At 36.1% G+C, this 16,588-nt stretch overlaps 2 protein-coding genes across 2 annotated transcripts in view; one reads left to right on the top strand and one right to left on the bottom strand.

The window, feature by feature from the left end:
- Positions 1 to 16,588, bottom strand: part of LOC132130338 (junctional adhesion molecule 3B-like) — a 328,210-nt gene that overhangs the window by 161,271 nt on the left and 150,351 nt on the right. The gene's annotated exons all lie outside the window — the stretch shown is intronic.
- LOC132130423 (protein turtle homolog B-like) overlaps positions 1 to 16,588 on the top strand; it is a 109,353-nt gene that overhangs the window by 59,151 nt on the left and 33,614 nt on the right. The window contains exons 5-11 of the mRNA XM_059542133.1: positions 5,946 to 6,063; positions 7,890 to 8,031; positions 9,824 to 9,969; positions 13,329 to 13,471; positions 14,500 to 14,640; positions 14,747 to 14,863; positions 14,956 to 15,106. Coding sequence (XP_059398116.1) covers positions 5,946 to 6,063; positions 7,890 to 8,031; positions 9,824 to 9,969; positions 13,329 to 13,471; positions 14,500 to 14,640; positions 14,747 to 14,863; positions 14,956 to 15,106 — 958 coding nt within the window. The remainder of the gene's footprint in view (positions 1 to 5,945; positions 6,064 to 7,889; positions 8,032 to 9,823; positions 9,970 to 13,328; positions 13,472 to 14,499; positions 14,641 to 14,746; positions 14,864 to 14,955; positions 15,107 to 16,588) is intronic.

Here is a 16,588-nt window from a genome sequence, read left to right as displayed (position 1 = left end):
AAAACAATTGTAGTATACGCTCTGATGGGTCGTATTTCAGGGGTTTGGATAATCGACCTATATGAGCGTATTGGTTGGAGGACTGGTTGCAAAATATTCATTACTCAAGTAGAAGTATAGATACTAGGGTTTAAAAAGACTTTTGTAGAAGTTGAAGTACCAACTCAAGCTTTTTACTCAAGTAAAAGTGTAAAAGTACTGGTTTAAAAAACTGCTTAAATTATAAAAGTAAAAGTAATGTAAGGAAAAAAAACGCCATTAAGAACAAAAGCTTATGCCGCACCACAGGGGCCTATTGTGCACTACCCCACCTCCTCAAATAAACATTTTATTTTTCTAAAGGCCATAGGCCATAATGACTATAATGTTGTATTAAAATGTTCATGTTGAAAAATTTGGGATGCACTAGGCTACCTGTTTCAGCCGCATATATGCCCATTGAAAATAAACGTACTTTAGTACAATGCAAATACATTAAAGAACTAGAGATATGATGACTAGTTGCCTACAGTATAAGCATTGTTATGGTGCAAAAAGTCAAACTTCAGAGGCATGTCATCAATAACCTTTAATGGAATGTAAATGTACATCCAAGCTTAGCTGCAGGAATCTGCGAGGGCAATGGACAAGAACATTAGTGCAGGCTTAGTAACAATTACTCTTGTATGGTTGTCTATTTACAATAAACATTATAGTGCTGTCAAAATGAATGATTAATCCAAGTGATTAATCAAAAAATAAAAATGAAAAATAATCCTGATACCTTCTTGATTGATAGCTTCCTGTATTAAAATAAATCCATAGCTTTCACCTTGGATGCTCTCATTTCCCAAGTTGTGCTTCCCTTAATCTAAAGCTAATAAATGTATTTCACAATCTGGGTCATTATTTAATACAAAACCACACATAATGTTTTTTACTGTTTCTCTGTCACTCACTCTGATATTTAGTTAAGATGAGTGCTGTCTGTCACTGTCTTTAATCAGCTCTGTGGATTACTGTATGCTCATTCTTTACAAAGTAGCAATAATGTCATTTTTTAAAATACAGTACTGTGCAAAAGTCTTGGGCACATTAGTATTTTCACCCCAAAAAAGGGTTTTAAACCAGTTACTTATATCTTTTGCTGTAGTATGTCAGTAGGAAATATCAGTTTGCCATTAATTTTAATAATAATCTAGTGCGATTTTGAATGCAAAAGCTGTCTGATGACGGCAAAATGAATGTTTGGAAATGTAAACTGATATTTTCTACTTACACACTACAGCAAAATATATAAATAACTGGCCGAACACCATTCTTTTTAGTGAACATACTAACGTGCCTAAGACTTTTGCACAGTAGTGTATGTATAAAGTACGTATGATTAAATTAAGTATATTTAAATAAGTGTAATTAAAGTATGCGTTTAAATGTGTTAAGAGCTCGATTTTCGCTGGAGGAAACAGCTGTGGTGTGATGAGCAGTGACAAGCGCTCATCACAAAATTTTTACAGTAGATTAGAAACCCACTGCTCCCTCGTGACCTTTTGTAAACTGTATTTATGACAAAGAACTGCACAGATACAGATATTCTAACAATCTATCGATAAACACATACCTTGTGTCCTCTGTCTCTGTATGAGTCCGCTGTGGTCTGCGGATTGAAGAGCACGCTGAAAGACGGGGAGGAGACCGGTCTGACACCGGTTTCATATGAAATTTAAGGCGACTGACTTTGAGGCATTCGGAGAACGGTTCCATACCCAACCCTACTTTTAAGAAATATATTTTTTGATAAACGAACCCAACACTGGCTACGTCCTTGCTGGAGTGTGATGTGATTTGTCTCATGTGCAGGTGCGGAATGAAAACAAGCTGAAATGAAATAGCAGTAATGAAGCTATTTTTAAAATGTAAGGAGTAGAAAGTATAGATACATGCTTAAAATTGTAACGAGTAGAAGTAAAAAGTCGGCTGAAAAATAATTACTCAAGTAAAGTATAGATAAAAATGAGAGGTCAAATGCACTTTGACTTTGGCTTTGTCTCTTTATTTCTTCCTCTCATCCTCTGTCCGATTTACCATCGTCACGGCCCAAAAAATCCAGCCCTCCATGAGGTTATCAGTGGGCCACCAGCACAATTAATTTTCTGCTTCTGTGTCTAAACTGCCAACAAGTGACATGCAGAGAGAATGCCACAGCACTTAAAGTGCCTTTAATGAAAACATTTTGAGTTTCCCTGCTGTATGTTTTAAACTTCCTCTGTCAGATTGAAGAAATCAAGCAGCAGTTTTAATATGCTAATTGCACAGCCTGTAGGAAGAGCTAATTAATCCCCCTCAATCCTGTCATATTCCCTAATCATTTAGCACTATCCCTCTGTCCATCTCGGTGCTGTAACTGTGCTCATTTTAACTGTGCTCATGTGTCATAGAGGCGTTCCTTGGGCCTGGTGTGTTAACAGTGCTACAGGTATGTAATTAAGAACAAAATAAACCATCCTAGTATTTCAATACTAGTGGAATTTCTCGACTTGAGTGAAGTATTTTATATTTCATCAATTGAGCCGTCTGTGATATAAAACAGACTTTTAGTCTTTTTAGTCGAGCTCTTTTCTCACAAGCGATCCATTGATTGTGGCTCATCAAAACATACTGAACCTAACCATCAAACGCTTCCTGCATATAAACCGTCTGCTCACTGAAGACTGAACACAGAGACTCTTACAGGAATGGATGGCTCAGTTCTCTCCCTGAAAAGAGTTTGATTTACAAGAGCCCATAGAGAGATCTCCATCTCTTCACACACAGCAGAGAAATGACAGCCTGTCAGCGACGAGCTTTGCTCAGTGACTGAACACTTTTGAAGTAAGGTGAGATAACATCAGGAGAGGAACAACGGTATTCGTTGCTTGTTAATTTGAATGATGCCAAGCTCTTTCCTCAGTCAAAATAGAGCGTTGTTTTAACTGATTAGATCTCTGATGTTATTTACAGAGGAAAGAGGACAGCTTCTGGTTACAATTGCTTAGCTTTTTTGCTGGATGTGTTTGAAGCATAATGATGTGGTAGGTTTGTACAGACTCACCTCTTTTAAGAGTCTTTAAAAGAGGGGAATCCCCATCCTAAATCAGTGTTTCCACACCTCATTTTGTCATATTAGCTCCATAAAGTACATCAGAGCTGTCCCAAATTTAATTTAATTTTTTTTTAGCACACTTGGTTCCAGAAGTATCTTTCCTATAGAGATTCTTCAAAAAAAAATTGTGAAATAAGCCACGAACAAAACAATCGAGCGAGGTGAGTAGAAGAATGTCCAAAACTTTGATTTGAAGCAGAAAATATTTGAAGACTACACACTGGTGCTTGAATACTTTACTGAATAATGTTTCTTAAAGTCATGAGTTTCAATTTACAACCTGTTTTACTTCCATAATGTGACATATTTCAGAGGTTGAACAAAGGAACACTTTTTTTCAAGTGACTCCTTCAAAGATATAGCTGTGGATTCATTTAGCCAATATCAGGGTTATTTATGAATGGAAGGTGGAATGGAGTCTTTGAATAATGCTAAATAATTTGTGTCAATCATAGTAATGTTTTTTATTTTTATTTATTCTGAAGTGGTGTTTATTAGACATGTGTTGTTGTTGGGTCTGCTGTAGCCTGGCCGTGCATCTCTGTCTGTGTAATTAGTGTAATTATGAAGTCTGGGATCCACAGTGGAATCTCAAACTGTTGCCGTTTAACAATAACAACAGTGGCTCTCATCGGTGCACATTATTTGGGATTTTTCAAATCAAAAAACAAAGTAAAACAAATATTTGCCTCAAGGTGTGTGTAAGTCTTCTAAGGAGAAAGTCACACATGCTTGATATTGCATGAACTTTAATGATGATGCTTGCTAGTAGGTCTTGCTATTACACCGTCTGATGGAAAGCTGAATAATTCATCAGACAGCCCCCTCAGCGAAGGCTTTACTTTACTTTATCATGTCTACACTCATCTGTCTCCTGAGTCCTGAAACAGTTGCCATTCACTTTTGTGGAGGCTTTTTGACATTTTGACCCTTAAGCTTCTTGACTTGTTCTAATGTTAATGCTAGAATTATTATTATTTTTTTATCTATTGTTAGATAGATAGCAACTTAAATGATGTCAGCTGAGAAGAAAAGTTATTTTGATGATAAATTACAAAGAGAGACATTTTTTTCCCTTTGCAATAACAGGCACTGATAAATCATATATAGTAAGGATCAGCATCCCGCCCCTTACCTGCCCCTCTGCCACAAAACACACACTCTTGTACAGAGTAAATCAATTATTCACTTCACTCTCTGAGAGCATGTGCATGATTCAAGGCCAAAACGAACAGAAACACTCTCTCATAAACGTGGCCTTGTGCTGAAAAGATGACTGCGAAACCGAACCAGCAAGCTTGAAAAGAGCTTTAGAGTTCATAAAGACCCTATTAATGAATTATGACTTGCATGTTTTATATTATTTCAGAATAAAGACAAGTCACAGAGCAGGCTGGCCTAGTATTTTATTAAAAGCAAAAGAAAACATCAGAATAATATATGGGCGGGATCATTAGTTGCACAAAAGGCTTAGCTCATGATTAATGATTAGTTTATCCTCAAATAATTTTTTAAATCTTTAAAAAAAATCTTTAAAATTAATCAATTATTTGTGTATTATTATTATTATTATTACTACTACTACATAATTAAATAGAGCTAATAAATAAATAACAAATGTAGATGCTTCCTCTGAATTGGATGCATCCCAGCTATTTAATAAAGTACTGGGGACAAAATTAGCCATTACTTAAACTGTCCCCACTGTAAATTATGCTTTTGGATCCTAATTTCTAAAATGTTGAATAAAAACACTAAACCCCCATCGGTCCACATGGCACAGCCTATCTATCCAAGAAAATCCAGAGCATATTAGATAAACACAAGAACTACTTTGCAATTGGTAAAATGCAAATAACCCTTGTGTGGGCACAGAAAGAGAGATGCATATTGATCTTTAAGTCTCTGTTGGGGTGGTCTGGTTTGTTTGATCTCTTCTATGCAGTCTCTGTCTCCGGTTCACAGCGATTTCACTGCAAAGCACTTGTGTTTATACTGTGTTTGAGACAATTTGTTTTGTCAAATTGAGAAGTGTTTTTAAGCTTGTAAGAGTGGCCCCTGTCATGATACATGTGTTGAATGTAAAGAAACATAGCTGTGGGTATGGCAGCAGGAAAAATGGATGTATTGTGGGAGCCATTGCTGAGCATGGTTCCCCCATCACATAATTTCTACTGATCTATGTGTTCATATAAGAAAAAAGCTAAATCTGTCACAGAGATAAATAAGAAGTTGTTTAAGACTTAAGGCGCTACTGTTGACTTTAAAAAACCCTCCTGAGCTGTTTAAAGAGCAAAAGGGAGATTTATATTGACTTATGAAAGATTGTTAAATCTTTGTTAAAAAAAAAAATATATATATATATATATATATATATATATATATATATATATATATATATATATATATATATATATATATATATTTAAGTTTCAGAGAAACTCACTTTCCCTGAAACAAAGTCATTTTCTTAATCAGTATTTTTTTTTGTCTTGTTTTCCAGTATATGCACTGAATCAAAATAAATAAATAAATAAAAATAATTTAATTATGTAATTTTAAAAGGTGATGTATGTATTTTTTGACTGTACTAATGCATAAAATACTGAAGCATAAAAATGTTTGCAGACATTTAGGAAACATGCAAAGTTGACACTTGTATCTCAGAAAAACAATGCTACAGCCAGTTATTCTACTTTGAAATGTGCGTTCTGTGTTGGAATGTCTGTTTTTGTTTTGGTTAGTGTGATTCCATTTTCTTTATGTTAATGAGATGATTGAGAATATGTATCTCATTAGGTGATTCTGTGACGTCTCTCCATAGGTGAGTGATGGCAGCCTGACGATTGTTTCCATCAGCCGTGAGGACAGGGGAGCGTACACATGCCGAGCGTACAGCGAGCAGGGAGAGGCCGTCCATACCACACGCCTACTCGTCCAAGGTAGCACCATATCTGACCTAAACTGTTTCCTCATGACACTATTGTTCGTATGGATTGAATGACATCACTATCATGCTGTCAGAGTGCTGTGCGGTGTGTCTGAACAGTCCACTGTGTGTCTGTGTATGTGTGTACAGTCATGCTTGCAAAGCTGCATGCTGCATGGCACCCATGCTGGAGAGCTACAGAGATAATTGGACTCCATATGTTGGTTGTCTGGTACAGTATAAAGCAGTAATGGGTTCACTGACAAGAGTTTTTTCACCATAGTGTTGCCAAAGAAGCTTTTTCCAGTTGGGTTCCCTATCTGTTCTGTCTGCTGCTTTTAGCATGCCATATTAGCATTTAACCCAGTAACGCAATGGATTTATAACTTTTATTGTCTATTTGTAATGTTTTTTGTGTGTGCGTGTGTATTAATAAAAAAAAAATGAGTGGCTGTGGCCTACCCATAATCATAAATATGATTTACTTTACTTGTTAAGATTTTTATACAGATATAAGAGCTGTCAAAAGATTAAGATTAGATTTCAGTGGCGGATTTCGGCAACAGTGTTTTTTATTCACCTTATTCACACCTCTAGACAATAAACAATAAAGCACTCCTTCCTATTTTTGTCCCGTCAAACCAGAATCAGAATCAATGCAGTCATAAAATGACATTCCATTTTTTCTAAAACTGCTTCTTTTAAATTTCTTTTTCACCCACTGTACTGAATGGTTTAAAAGTGAATCACTGTAATACCTGCCATTTAATTGTAATATCTATAACGCTAAATGATATCCTGTATAATAGCACAATCAATAACGATTTGGTGTTGGTGAAGGTGTGCTTTAGTATTGAAACCTGTTTCTGCCATAGTTGGGTAAAGAAATTAAATTCTGTAATTCATGATAATGAGAAACTTTCTTATTATAATGACTTAACAACTGTGGACCAGACCAAGAAGGTTTTCAGGAAATTTCTGTACTAGTCTAGGCTACTTTAGCACACATTTGAAGATGTCAAGGGTCAAACAATAAAATTAATACATAAAATTCAGTTGAGAAGTATTAAAAATAAATGAATGCAAAACTGAGTGAAAGAATTGCCATTTTAGTATCATATAGATATTCACTAAACAAAAAAAAATCCGTTAGTTTAAATAAAAATCAACAGCTGAGACATAAAAGAGGCAAGTTGCAGAAACATTGATTTGTAGACACGTTGGCGGTCTAGCGGGTTTGTTTTTGAAGTGTTATGTGTGTGTGTTGTCGAGCAGGATGGAGAGCATCTGTAGAGTCCGTGCCTGCACGGGGAGCTCTCTGCAGGCTTTCTCCACAGAAGAGCCCTCTCTTTACACTGGCACTGCCAACTGAAACGATGCCCACAGTGGGCGGTAGAGTGAGATCTGTGGGTAGGCCGTTGCAGATTGTCACACTGGGTAGAAATCTTATCATCTTGGCCAATGATATTCAAATGATAGCTGATCCAAATATGTACGGTACAGCTGAGTAGAACCTACATTATTAACCTCATTTAAATCTCTATTAACTCATTCCGTATGATATCAGTCGGTATTCAGCATGTACACTACTGTAAATGAAATATTGATGAATCCAATATTATATGATTCACTCCACAATCAACTGACATTGTCTAACAGCTGTTGAATACAAATGACAGAATGCAAATATATATTATTAGAAACTTTTACATGAAATCTTTCTCCAGTACTATTGTTTTTAACCTTAAAGGGGACTTGAAGATTGCTATACGCTCCAATAGGTTGTGACACATCCTGATATGTAATGCTGATTTATTATGTGTCTCTTTTCTATTTCAGGACCCCCATTTATTGTTTCACCACCAGAGAACATAACCGTAAACATATCCCAGGATGCATTCTTCACTTGTCAGGCTGAGGCATATCCTGGCAACCTAACGTACAGCTGGTTCTGGGAGGAAGATAATGTCTACTTCAAGAAGTAAAGTTATGATCGGGTTCATTACTGTACCATACCCCCACTGTCCTGTGTCCATGTGGAGTTTGTCAGAGTCCATGTATTTTCATCATCATCATTGAGGCATCAGTGAGTTTTAGGGACTATGGCCATTGTGAAACTGTTTTAGGCTTTGGTTAAACCTTTTGTAAACCTTTGTGTTGTGACATTTTCATAGTAAACAAAATGTTTTAACGAAAAACGAAAAACATAACTGTGAGATGAAATGTCACAATTATTTTTTTTATTTTTATACTCTGTGACAGAAATTTTCTTCTTAGAAAACAGTTTTTCTAAGAATTTTTTTGATAATTTGATTATTTGGTAGTGTTCATCCATTGATAAACAGATCTAAACATTATTTAGATTTAAAAAAAAAAAGATTAATTTAGTGCCAAGCGCGAGCCCCTTACAACTGAAATCATAGGGGAAAAAAATTTTAAACAGAAAAAAAGTGTTACAATCAAAGTTCACTGTGACAGTTTGTTATGTGTTTCTCACTTGTGTTTGCATTGCGTGCATGTGTCAGTCACGTCATGGTCTCATTTGCGTCTCACTTTCCCTGTGAACCCCTTCATGAACATTCTGACGGACTGAAATACTTTGAGGCCTTCTAAGTGACTAATTAGGAATGTTTTAAAGAGAAAGCAACACCTCATATGAAGACCAATTGATTTCATTTGACTTAAGCAATAGCATGTTTCTAAGGTAACAGCATGATAGTCTTGTAAACATAGAGACACATAGTACACATAGCACTTGTGTCATCATACGCTCCGCTAGCACTGATTAGAAGAAGTGGTGCACTGAGCCATCCAAGACACCCTCATGGGTGGCCTCTCACTCTATAGAAAAAGGTTATTATGGTTTTTCTTTTCTAACAGAGGCTCTGTGCAGCAGGACAGGTGGAAGCACAGGCAAGAATAGAAGCCACGCAAGCATTATGTCCACTGGAGCGTTTTTTTGTTTTTATTTTTTGTCCACTGATCTCTGTCCCGGACAGCCCATCTGTTCTTGTTGAAAGAGTAGACTGTAATTCATCAAGCTTTGAATTGTGCTTTATTATCTTATTTTAAATTAATTGACACAGGCATACATAGGGATAGCTTTTTAAAAAAATCATTATTTACAAACTATGTTGTTCCAGTTAGTGGAACATAAAAATACTGCACACTACTGTTCAAAGGTTTGGGGTCAGTAAGATTATTTTTTATGTATTAGATGTCTCTTAGGCTCACAAGGGTTGTGTTTATTTAGTATAAAATAACAGTTAAAATTGTGAAATATTACTATAATTTTAAAAAACTTTTTTTTTCTTCTTTTTTTTTCTGTGTTACCCAAGCTGAATGTTCAGCAGCCATTACTCAGTGTCACACTATATTTCAGAAACTATTATAATATGCTGATTTGGTGCATCAATATCAATTTTGAAAACAGTTGTGCTACTTAATAGGCTTCTGGAAACTTTTTTTTTTTTCAGGATAAATGACATTTCAACAGAACAGCATTTATTTGAAATATAAATCTTTTATAACATTATAAATGTCTTCACTATCATTTTGATCAATTTAATGTGTCCTTGCTGAATAAAAGTGTTAATTTCTTTTTAAAAATCTTACCGACCCCAAGTTTTTGAACGGTAGTGTATGTATAAGCAACGGGCTTTGTGCCAATAATGTCCTGTAAGTAGTGTAAACTGTGTTAATCATTACTACTGATGCTAATTCAACTTTCCCTTTCGATTCTTCTTTGTCAATCTTTCTTTCTCTCTCTCCAGTGATCTAAAGCGCAGAGTGAGTATTCTGATCGACGGTTCACTCATCATCTCCCAGGTGAAGCCTGAGGATGCTGGGAAATATACCTGCAGCCCGAGTAACAGCCTTGGGCGCCCACCTTCTGCATCAGCGTACCTGATAGTGCATTGTGAGTCAGTCTACTGATACACAACTAGATCTTAGAAACACTACATCTGTCTTTCATCTGAAAACATTTGACCTTTTCTGGTGCCCCTACAAATTCAGATGCTGAACTACAACTGCAGTATGTAGGCGAGAAACCACCAGAATACAATCGATTTGATATTTTTACTTCTTGTCAATATATCCTGCTGAACATACAGTGGGTTCAAAAATCTGAAAAACTTCTGTTTTGTTGAATATGATCATCATGTATGTTGTCCAGTATGATTTTAGAATGACCCAAACCATACTGCTTCTAAAACTAAGAACATCTGGCGTTTGTACACAATTTCACAAATTTCAAATAAATGTTCTTCCAATTTGTTGTAAATAATAAATAGTGGAATAAATGAACCAACAAATAAATAAATTGTTGAATTAAAAGAATAAAGTATTCATTTGTCAATTTTCCAATTTGTTGTAAATGAATGAATCAAGAAAATAATTAAATGAAAACAAATAATAATAATTAAACAAATTAAATTAAACAACAAAGTGAAGATAAAATAGACTTTCTTCCAATTGTTGTAAATCAAATTCATACATACATCAATTCAAAACACTAATGCAAATGATTTAAGACTTCTTGATATAGGTAATTTACTGAATTTATACTAAATGATGATGTCCTGTAGTACTTATGAAACAATGACAGCCATTCACTGTAACAAATCCTTTTTTAGATGAAGTAGTGATTCCCAATTGCCAATTGTATTCCGTTATGTCATACATGACATAATAGAGGAATTCTCCTTCATCCTGAATCTATGACAGTGGTCTCACTCTCACTGGATTGAGCATGAAAACATCCTTCATCAGCGCATTATGCCTTTTCATCTTGGGCATCAGAGTGATCTTTTGTAATTGATGAAAGGGTTACTTTAGTCTCCTGGCATATTCCATCTCAATACATGGGCACGAGGGTGTATTAGCTTCAAATGCCACTGTTGGGCAGGCTGATACTTTCTATTGGCAACCGAGAGATTGGAATGGCCTTCTGTCCCCGGAGTCTGAAACAGAATTGAAACAGTGACCTTGAGTCAGTAAGCTAGCAGATCACTCAGTCACGGCTCACGTCCTCCACACAGACAGACTGATGCAAAGAACACGGGTTTCTAGACATTGTTGAAAAAAGCAAAAAAAACATGTTACATTTGCAGTAAATAGCGATGGGAATGAACGCTGCAGAAGTGGCTGTGGTATCCAAGGCAACAGACATTTCAGATTCCCTCTCTCGGAGGAAGCCTGTGTCGGACCAGCTTGGCACGGTTGAAGTGGCGGAAAGGGATTACATCATAGCAGAAAGCCCAGACTGCAGGAATTTTCACCTGTCCTCTGAAACAGTTTTATCCGCTGGCACATAGCCTGGCCGCCCATGTGTGTAGCGAGTAGAGACGCAGGGAAAGTGTATTTGACAGTAAGTGAGAAAAAAGGAGGGGGGAATTTAAAGGGATGACATCATCCTGTGTGGAAGCCCTCTTCTCTGCAGTGACATCACCTGCAGACACTCCGGCAGGCTGTTAGCATGGGCGATGGCGGCCCCGTTGGACGTCTGCCGGCATTGCAGGTCTACTCCATGCATTAAGATTGCCTACATTTTTTTTCTTTCCTCCTCCTCTTCCTTTTCTTTGCCTTAGCATTCCTGTCCTCCATCCTCACGACTCCCTTCTGTTCTTTTCTCAACTCTACACTTCTTTCTGGTGAACTCCACCCATCATCCCGTCCCTCAGCTCCACACAGGGTCTAAAAATAGACCCTGGCACTTTGCTAAGCGATAAGATGGAGCGGTGGATTTCTTCAAAGTGTTCGTTTCGGAGCACCGCTCCCTCTCGTTCTCCAGCATGCTGCGGTTGGCTGGAGTCTTCACTAATAAGAGACTGTGGTTTGTGAGTCACATGCAACTGAATCTCTTTTTACAGTATTATTTATACACTTTGCTTTAGATGTTGTTTATACAATATAAAGAATATAAATAATGCTGTTGTTCATGCTTTTTTGCTCAAATGAATTAATAGTGGTTTTTCACAACATTGGTTGTTTTTTCCCTTCATTGCCTGTGATATCGCACAATTCTGTACATGCAGTTGATTGACCAAATAATATGTTATTCATGGTGTTTACTTGTTATATTTATGTATATATTTTTCATTCAGAAGTTTGGGGTTGGTTATGAGCTTATGCTCAATAAGACTGCATTTATTTGATCAAAACTACAGTTAAAAGTAATATTATAAAATATTATTAACAAATAAAATAACTGTATAACTGTTTACTTTCATGTATTTTAAAATGTCATTTAATCCTGTGATTGCAAAGCTTAATTTTCTTATGATCTTTCAGAAATCATTATAATATGCTGATTTGGGGATTAAGTAACAGTTGTGCAGCATAATATTTTTGTGGAAAATTTGAAAAAATCTCTGGTGAAAAAAAAGTAAATTCAAAAGAACTTCATTTATTTTAAATAGTTTTTTTAAATAACATAAATGTCAGAATGTCTGAAAAAAATGTCAGTTTTGATTAGTGCAATGCATCCTTATTAATTATTATTATTATTATTCTTGTTATTATTATTATTAAATCTTACTGACCTTAAACTTTTAAATGATGAGACAACTTAAGACTCCGTTCTACAGTAAAATAAATATTGTAGTCACAAAATATTTGCATAGTTATCTCTCAAACTCAAGATTGTTTTATATCATTAGACATGCCATTATTGTGCCTTGGAAGCCAATTAATTTTCCTTGGGAAATGCTTTCTTACTCTAAACACTTCCTGTTTAGTCAACTGAAAAGGTAAACCAAATTTAGTGACAAAAGTTTCATAGGGATTTGGGATCTTTTTTGTGGCTCTCTCAATTAAAATCAGCCCACAACACCCTACCATCGTCTTTTCAGGTGCCTACATTGTGGAGAGTTATGCATGGCCAAACACATCTCACATTTTCTGTAAAAAACATATTTTAATTTTGTTTTTATTTCAGGTATGTTGGTTGTAGCTATTTCCCTCTTACTGTGCTTACTGTGCTGTCCTACGATTAGCTGAGTAACAGTCTCAGTGTGAGCTAGTTCAGACCTTTCTGCTTCATTTCACACTCTCATTTTAGGTATGTAAGAGCGAAAAGTTCTTTAGTGTACTTCTCCAACCGTAGTTGATTTATTCAGAGTATCTGTGTTAATGTTCCAGACTAATGGCTCAGAGAGACATCCAGTTCAAACTCCTCTCATCTGTCTGACAGTTTAACAATGTCTAATTTTATAACATCTCTTTATAACAGCGCTTATGCTGTATTCAATGTTTTTATCTCGTTATATCCTATAGACCCTGCCCGTGTTGTAAACATGCCGCCCGTTATTTACGTGGCTATCGGACTGCCGGGGTTCATCCGCTGCCCGGTGGATGCCAACCCGCCTGTCACTTCAGTGAAGTGGAAAAAAGACGGTCTGCCTCTGCGGATAGAGAAGGTGAGTCCAGCTGGACAGTGATCTCAATGTTTTCACAGATGCTGTCATGTGGGCCTCAGCACTCTCTCTCTCTCTCTCTCTCTCTCTCTCTCTCTCTCTCTCTCTCTCTCTCTCTCTCTCTCAGCTGTGTGTGATGGGTTTCATTCACATTTCACATTGATCTCATAGTCTTACACAGACAAAGATCACTGGCTCCACTTCAGCTATAAAGCAAAACGTAGAATGACTGACCTTAGTGAAGAAACAGGATATCACTTTCATTCTCAAACCCTGTTCCTCCTCAATACAGTTGGCTTTTGAGGATAGGAAAATGTGCAGGCTTGTCATGTTACATCTAAAGTGCTCTGAGAGCGAATTCGCTCCATTGATTTCACTGAATGCAATAGTTGTATGGCTTGTCAGGGGTATAGCAACCATTATAAAAAGAAAAAAATCCTCAATGGTCATGTAAAACCCTTTTTACCATGTCAAAAACAGCTCTGTTCACAGTGACCCGTTTTGGTGCATGTCTTTATAAAAAGTGCTAATGAGCTCATGGAAGAGGAAAGGGGATTTGCAAATAATCATAAGAAATATAACGTGTAGGACTTACTACTTCTGGAGGTGCAGCTTGATCACAAACAGTGGGTACTGATCCATCCTTGAGTTTGCACTTTTTAGCAAAACCTGCCTTGAACTGTCCCTCTTTCAAAAAGCAGTCTGGAGTAAAATGATTTGCGCAGGCATAAATTAATTTAGGTGTATTCGATGGTGCATTACCATCAAAAACAAAACAAATTCACTGTGTCTACAGTGGCTCTGATGTCGGGAGAAAAATGCAATTTTTAATGCATATTTTTATGATTTTTATCTTTCCTCTTCCACGGAAGAGAGAGGCGGGGTGAGCAGAGCACATCAGCATTTAAAGAGACATGCACCGAAAACGGGTCGCTGTGAACAGAGCTATTTTTGTTGCAGAATGGTAGATTTTGAGATACGGGAAGCTATTTTGCTGATTGCATGTGTGCTGATGTTTCTCTCTGTTGCAGTACCCTGGCTGGAGCCAAATGGAAGATGGGAGTATTCGAGTGTCTGAGGTGACAGAGGACTCTCTCGGCACCTACACCTGTGTGCCTTACAATAGCCTCGGTACAATGGGACAGTCCCCTCCCGCCCCTCTGGTGCTAAAGGTAAAAAATGAAACTTGTAGGTTTTATTTGAGTTAACCTTTCTTTATTTACCTTTTTATTATATCATTTATCTGCATCAGTATAATGTGTTGTTTGCAATGGATAGGACCCACCCAAATTTCTGGTGGTTCCTGGAGGGGAGTACAGGCAGGAGGCTGGTCGAGAGCTGGTCATCCCCTGTGAGGCAGAAGGAGACCCATTCCCCAACATTACATGGAGAAAGGTAAGCCACATCCTTAAGGATCCTTATGTAGGATCCTGTATCATTGAATAAACTGAAGTATTTGCTAGAAATGTTTTCTTTTATTGGAGAAGGTAGGGAAGCCCAGCAGAAGCAAGCACAATGTCCTACCACGAGGCAGCTTACAGTTCAAATCTCTCAGCAAGGAGGACCATGGGGAGTGGGAGTGTGTCGCCTCCAATGTCGCCACGAGCATCACTGCCAGCACGCACCTCCTAGTAATCGGTATGAGGTGTTGAGACAAATAGAGTAACCCCATGATACGCAAACAGGACTTGCGATAAAGTGATTTTTCCATACAGTGATGAGTTTTGATCAAATTAGATCAACAAGCATTAAAGGTGTTATTTTCCCTAAAGGTGCACAAAGATTTTAGTTTATATTTTGCAGGACACCATTGGTCTTTGCTTCTGGATTCCCACAGTCATTGAAAAATATATAAAATATTAGGGAATTTTTTTTAATCATGGAGATTTCGATATTGAATATATATATATATATATATATATATATATATATATATATATATATATATATATATATATATATATATATATATTAGTTCTGCTCTGATGTAAAATACTTTTTGGCTAATTATTATTTCTGTGCTTCAGTGTTATTTTAATTTATTAGAAAATATTTTTAGTATTTTTTATATTAGTATTAGTATTTTGAATTACCTGTTATTTTTATATGTTTAGTTTGTTTTAATTTTAGCATAAGTTTTAGTTATTTTGTTATGTACTTCTGTTATTTTAACAAAAAAAGTTATTTTTTTCTATTTCTTTTTTTTTTTTACTTATTTTTTTCAGTTTCAAGGTAGCATTTCCACTTTAAATTTTTTTGACTTCTAGTTTTTCATGTAGTATTTTATAAACACTAAGATTTTATTTCAGCTTTATTTAAGTTATGGTAATTGTATTATTTTATTTGAATAGTTTTAGTTTTAGCAGTAACTCCTGTTCACTTTCACTAAAACTTTGTTGAGCAAATGATTCTATAAGGACTTTTGTTTCAGTGAGCTGGTCTAACAGGTCCACAAATCAGTCTAAATGACTCCTTTCCAAATTGTCTAAATAATAATAATAATAATAATAATAATAATAATAATACTAATCCTTATCCAGTAATAGTATATCAAAAATTGTGAAAAAAATGAAACAAGTTGTCTGAGAAGGATAGTTGTTATCTCGGTGATCACCTTCATTATATTAATGTAGCTCATTCTACGACACTGATATGACTGGTGTCTTCATTTCATGTAAAGCACATCACATTAATAGCACATACTTGTCAAAAGTAAACATTTTGGTTTAAAGATTACTTGGTATTGCTATTAAGCTATGCAGTATCTTACTTTGAAGTATATGTGCATGCAGACTTAAACTCTATAATCTTATAGAATATATCTTATAAATTCAATAGAGGAAAGTAGTGCAATTGCTGATGCCCTCATGTTCTTTATCTATTAGTGGCTATAGTGCAGCTGTAGACCAACACTGCTAGCTCAGTCCTTATATTGCTGCCCACTGTTTTGGCATGTCCAGTGTGCTATTGGGCATGTTTGGATTTATGTGGCTGCAGTAAAACTGTCAGTTAAAGAAACTTTGTTGGGTCGCTGGTTAGTAGCTAAGCAGCAGCTGCTAGGTTAAACTGTTAGATATTCAGTGAGTTCCTCTCAAAAAGCTCTCTGAACAAAAGTCCTTC

This window comes from Carassius carassius, chromosome 47 (assembly GCF_963082965.1).
Source record: "Carassius carassius chromosome 47, fCarCar2.1, whole genome shotgun sequence".
Classification (NCBI taxonomy): Eukaryota; Metazoa; Chordata; class Actinopteri; order Cypriniformes; family Cyprinidae; genus Carassius; species Carassius carassius.
Note: the sequence above shows the minus strand (reverse complement) of the source record. Positions and strands in the feature narration are given on the sequence as shown.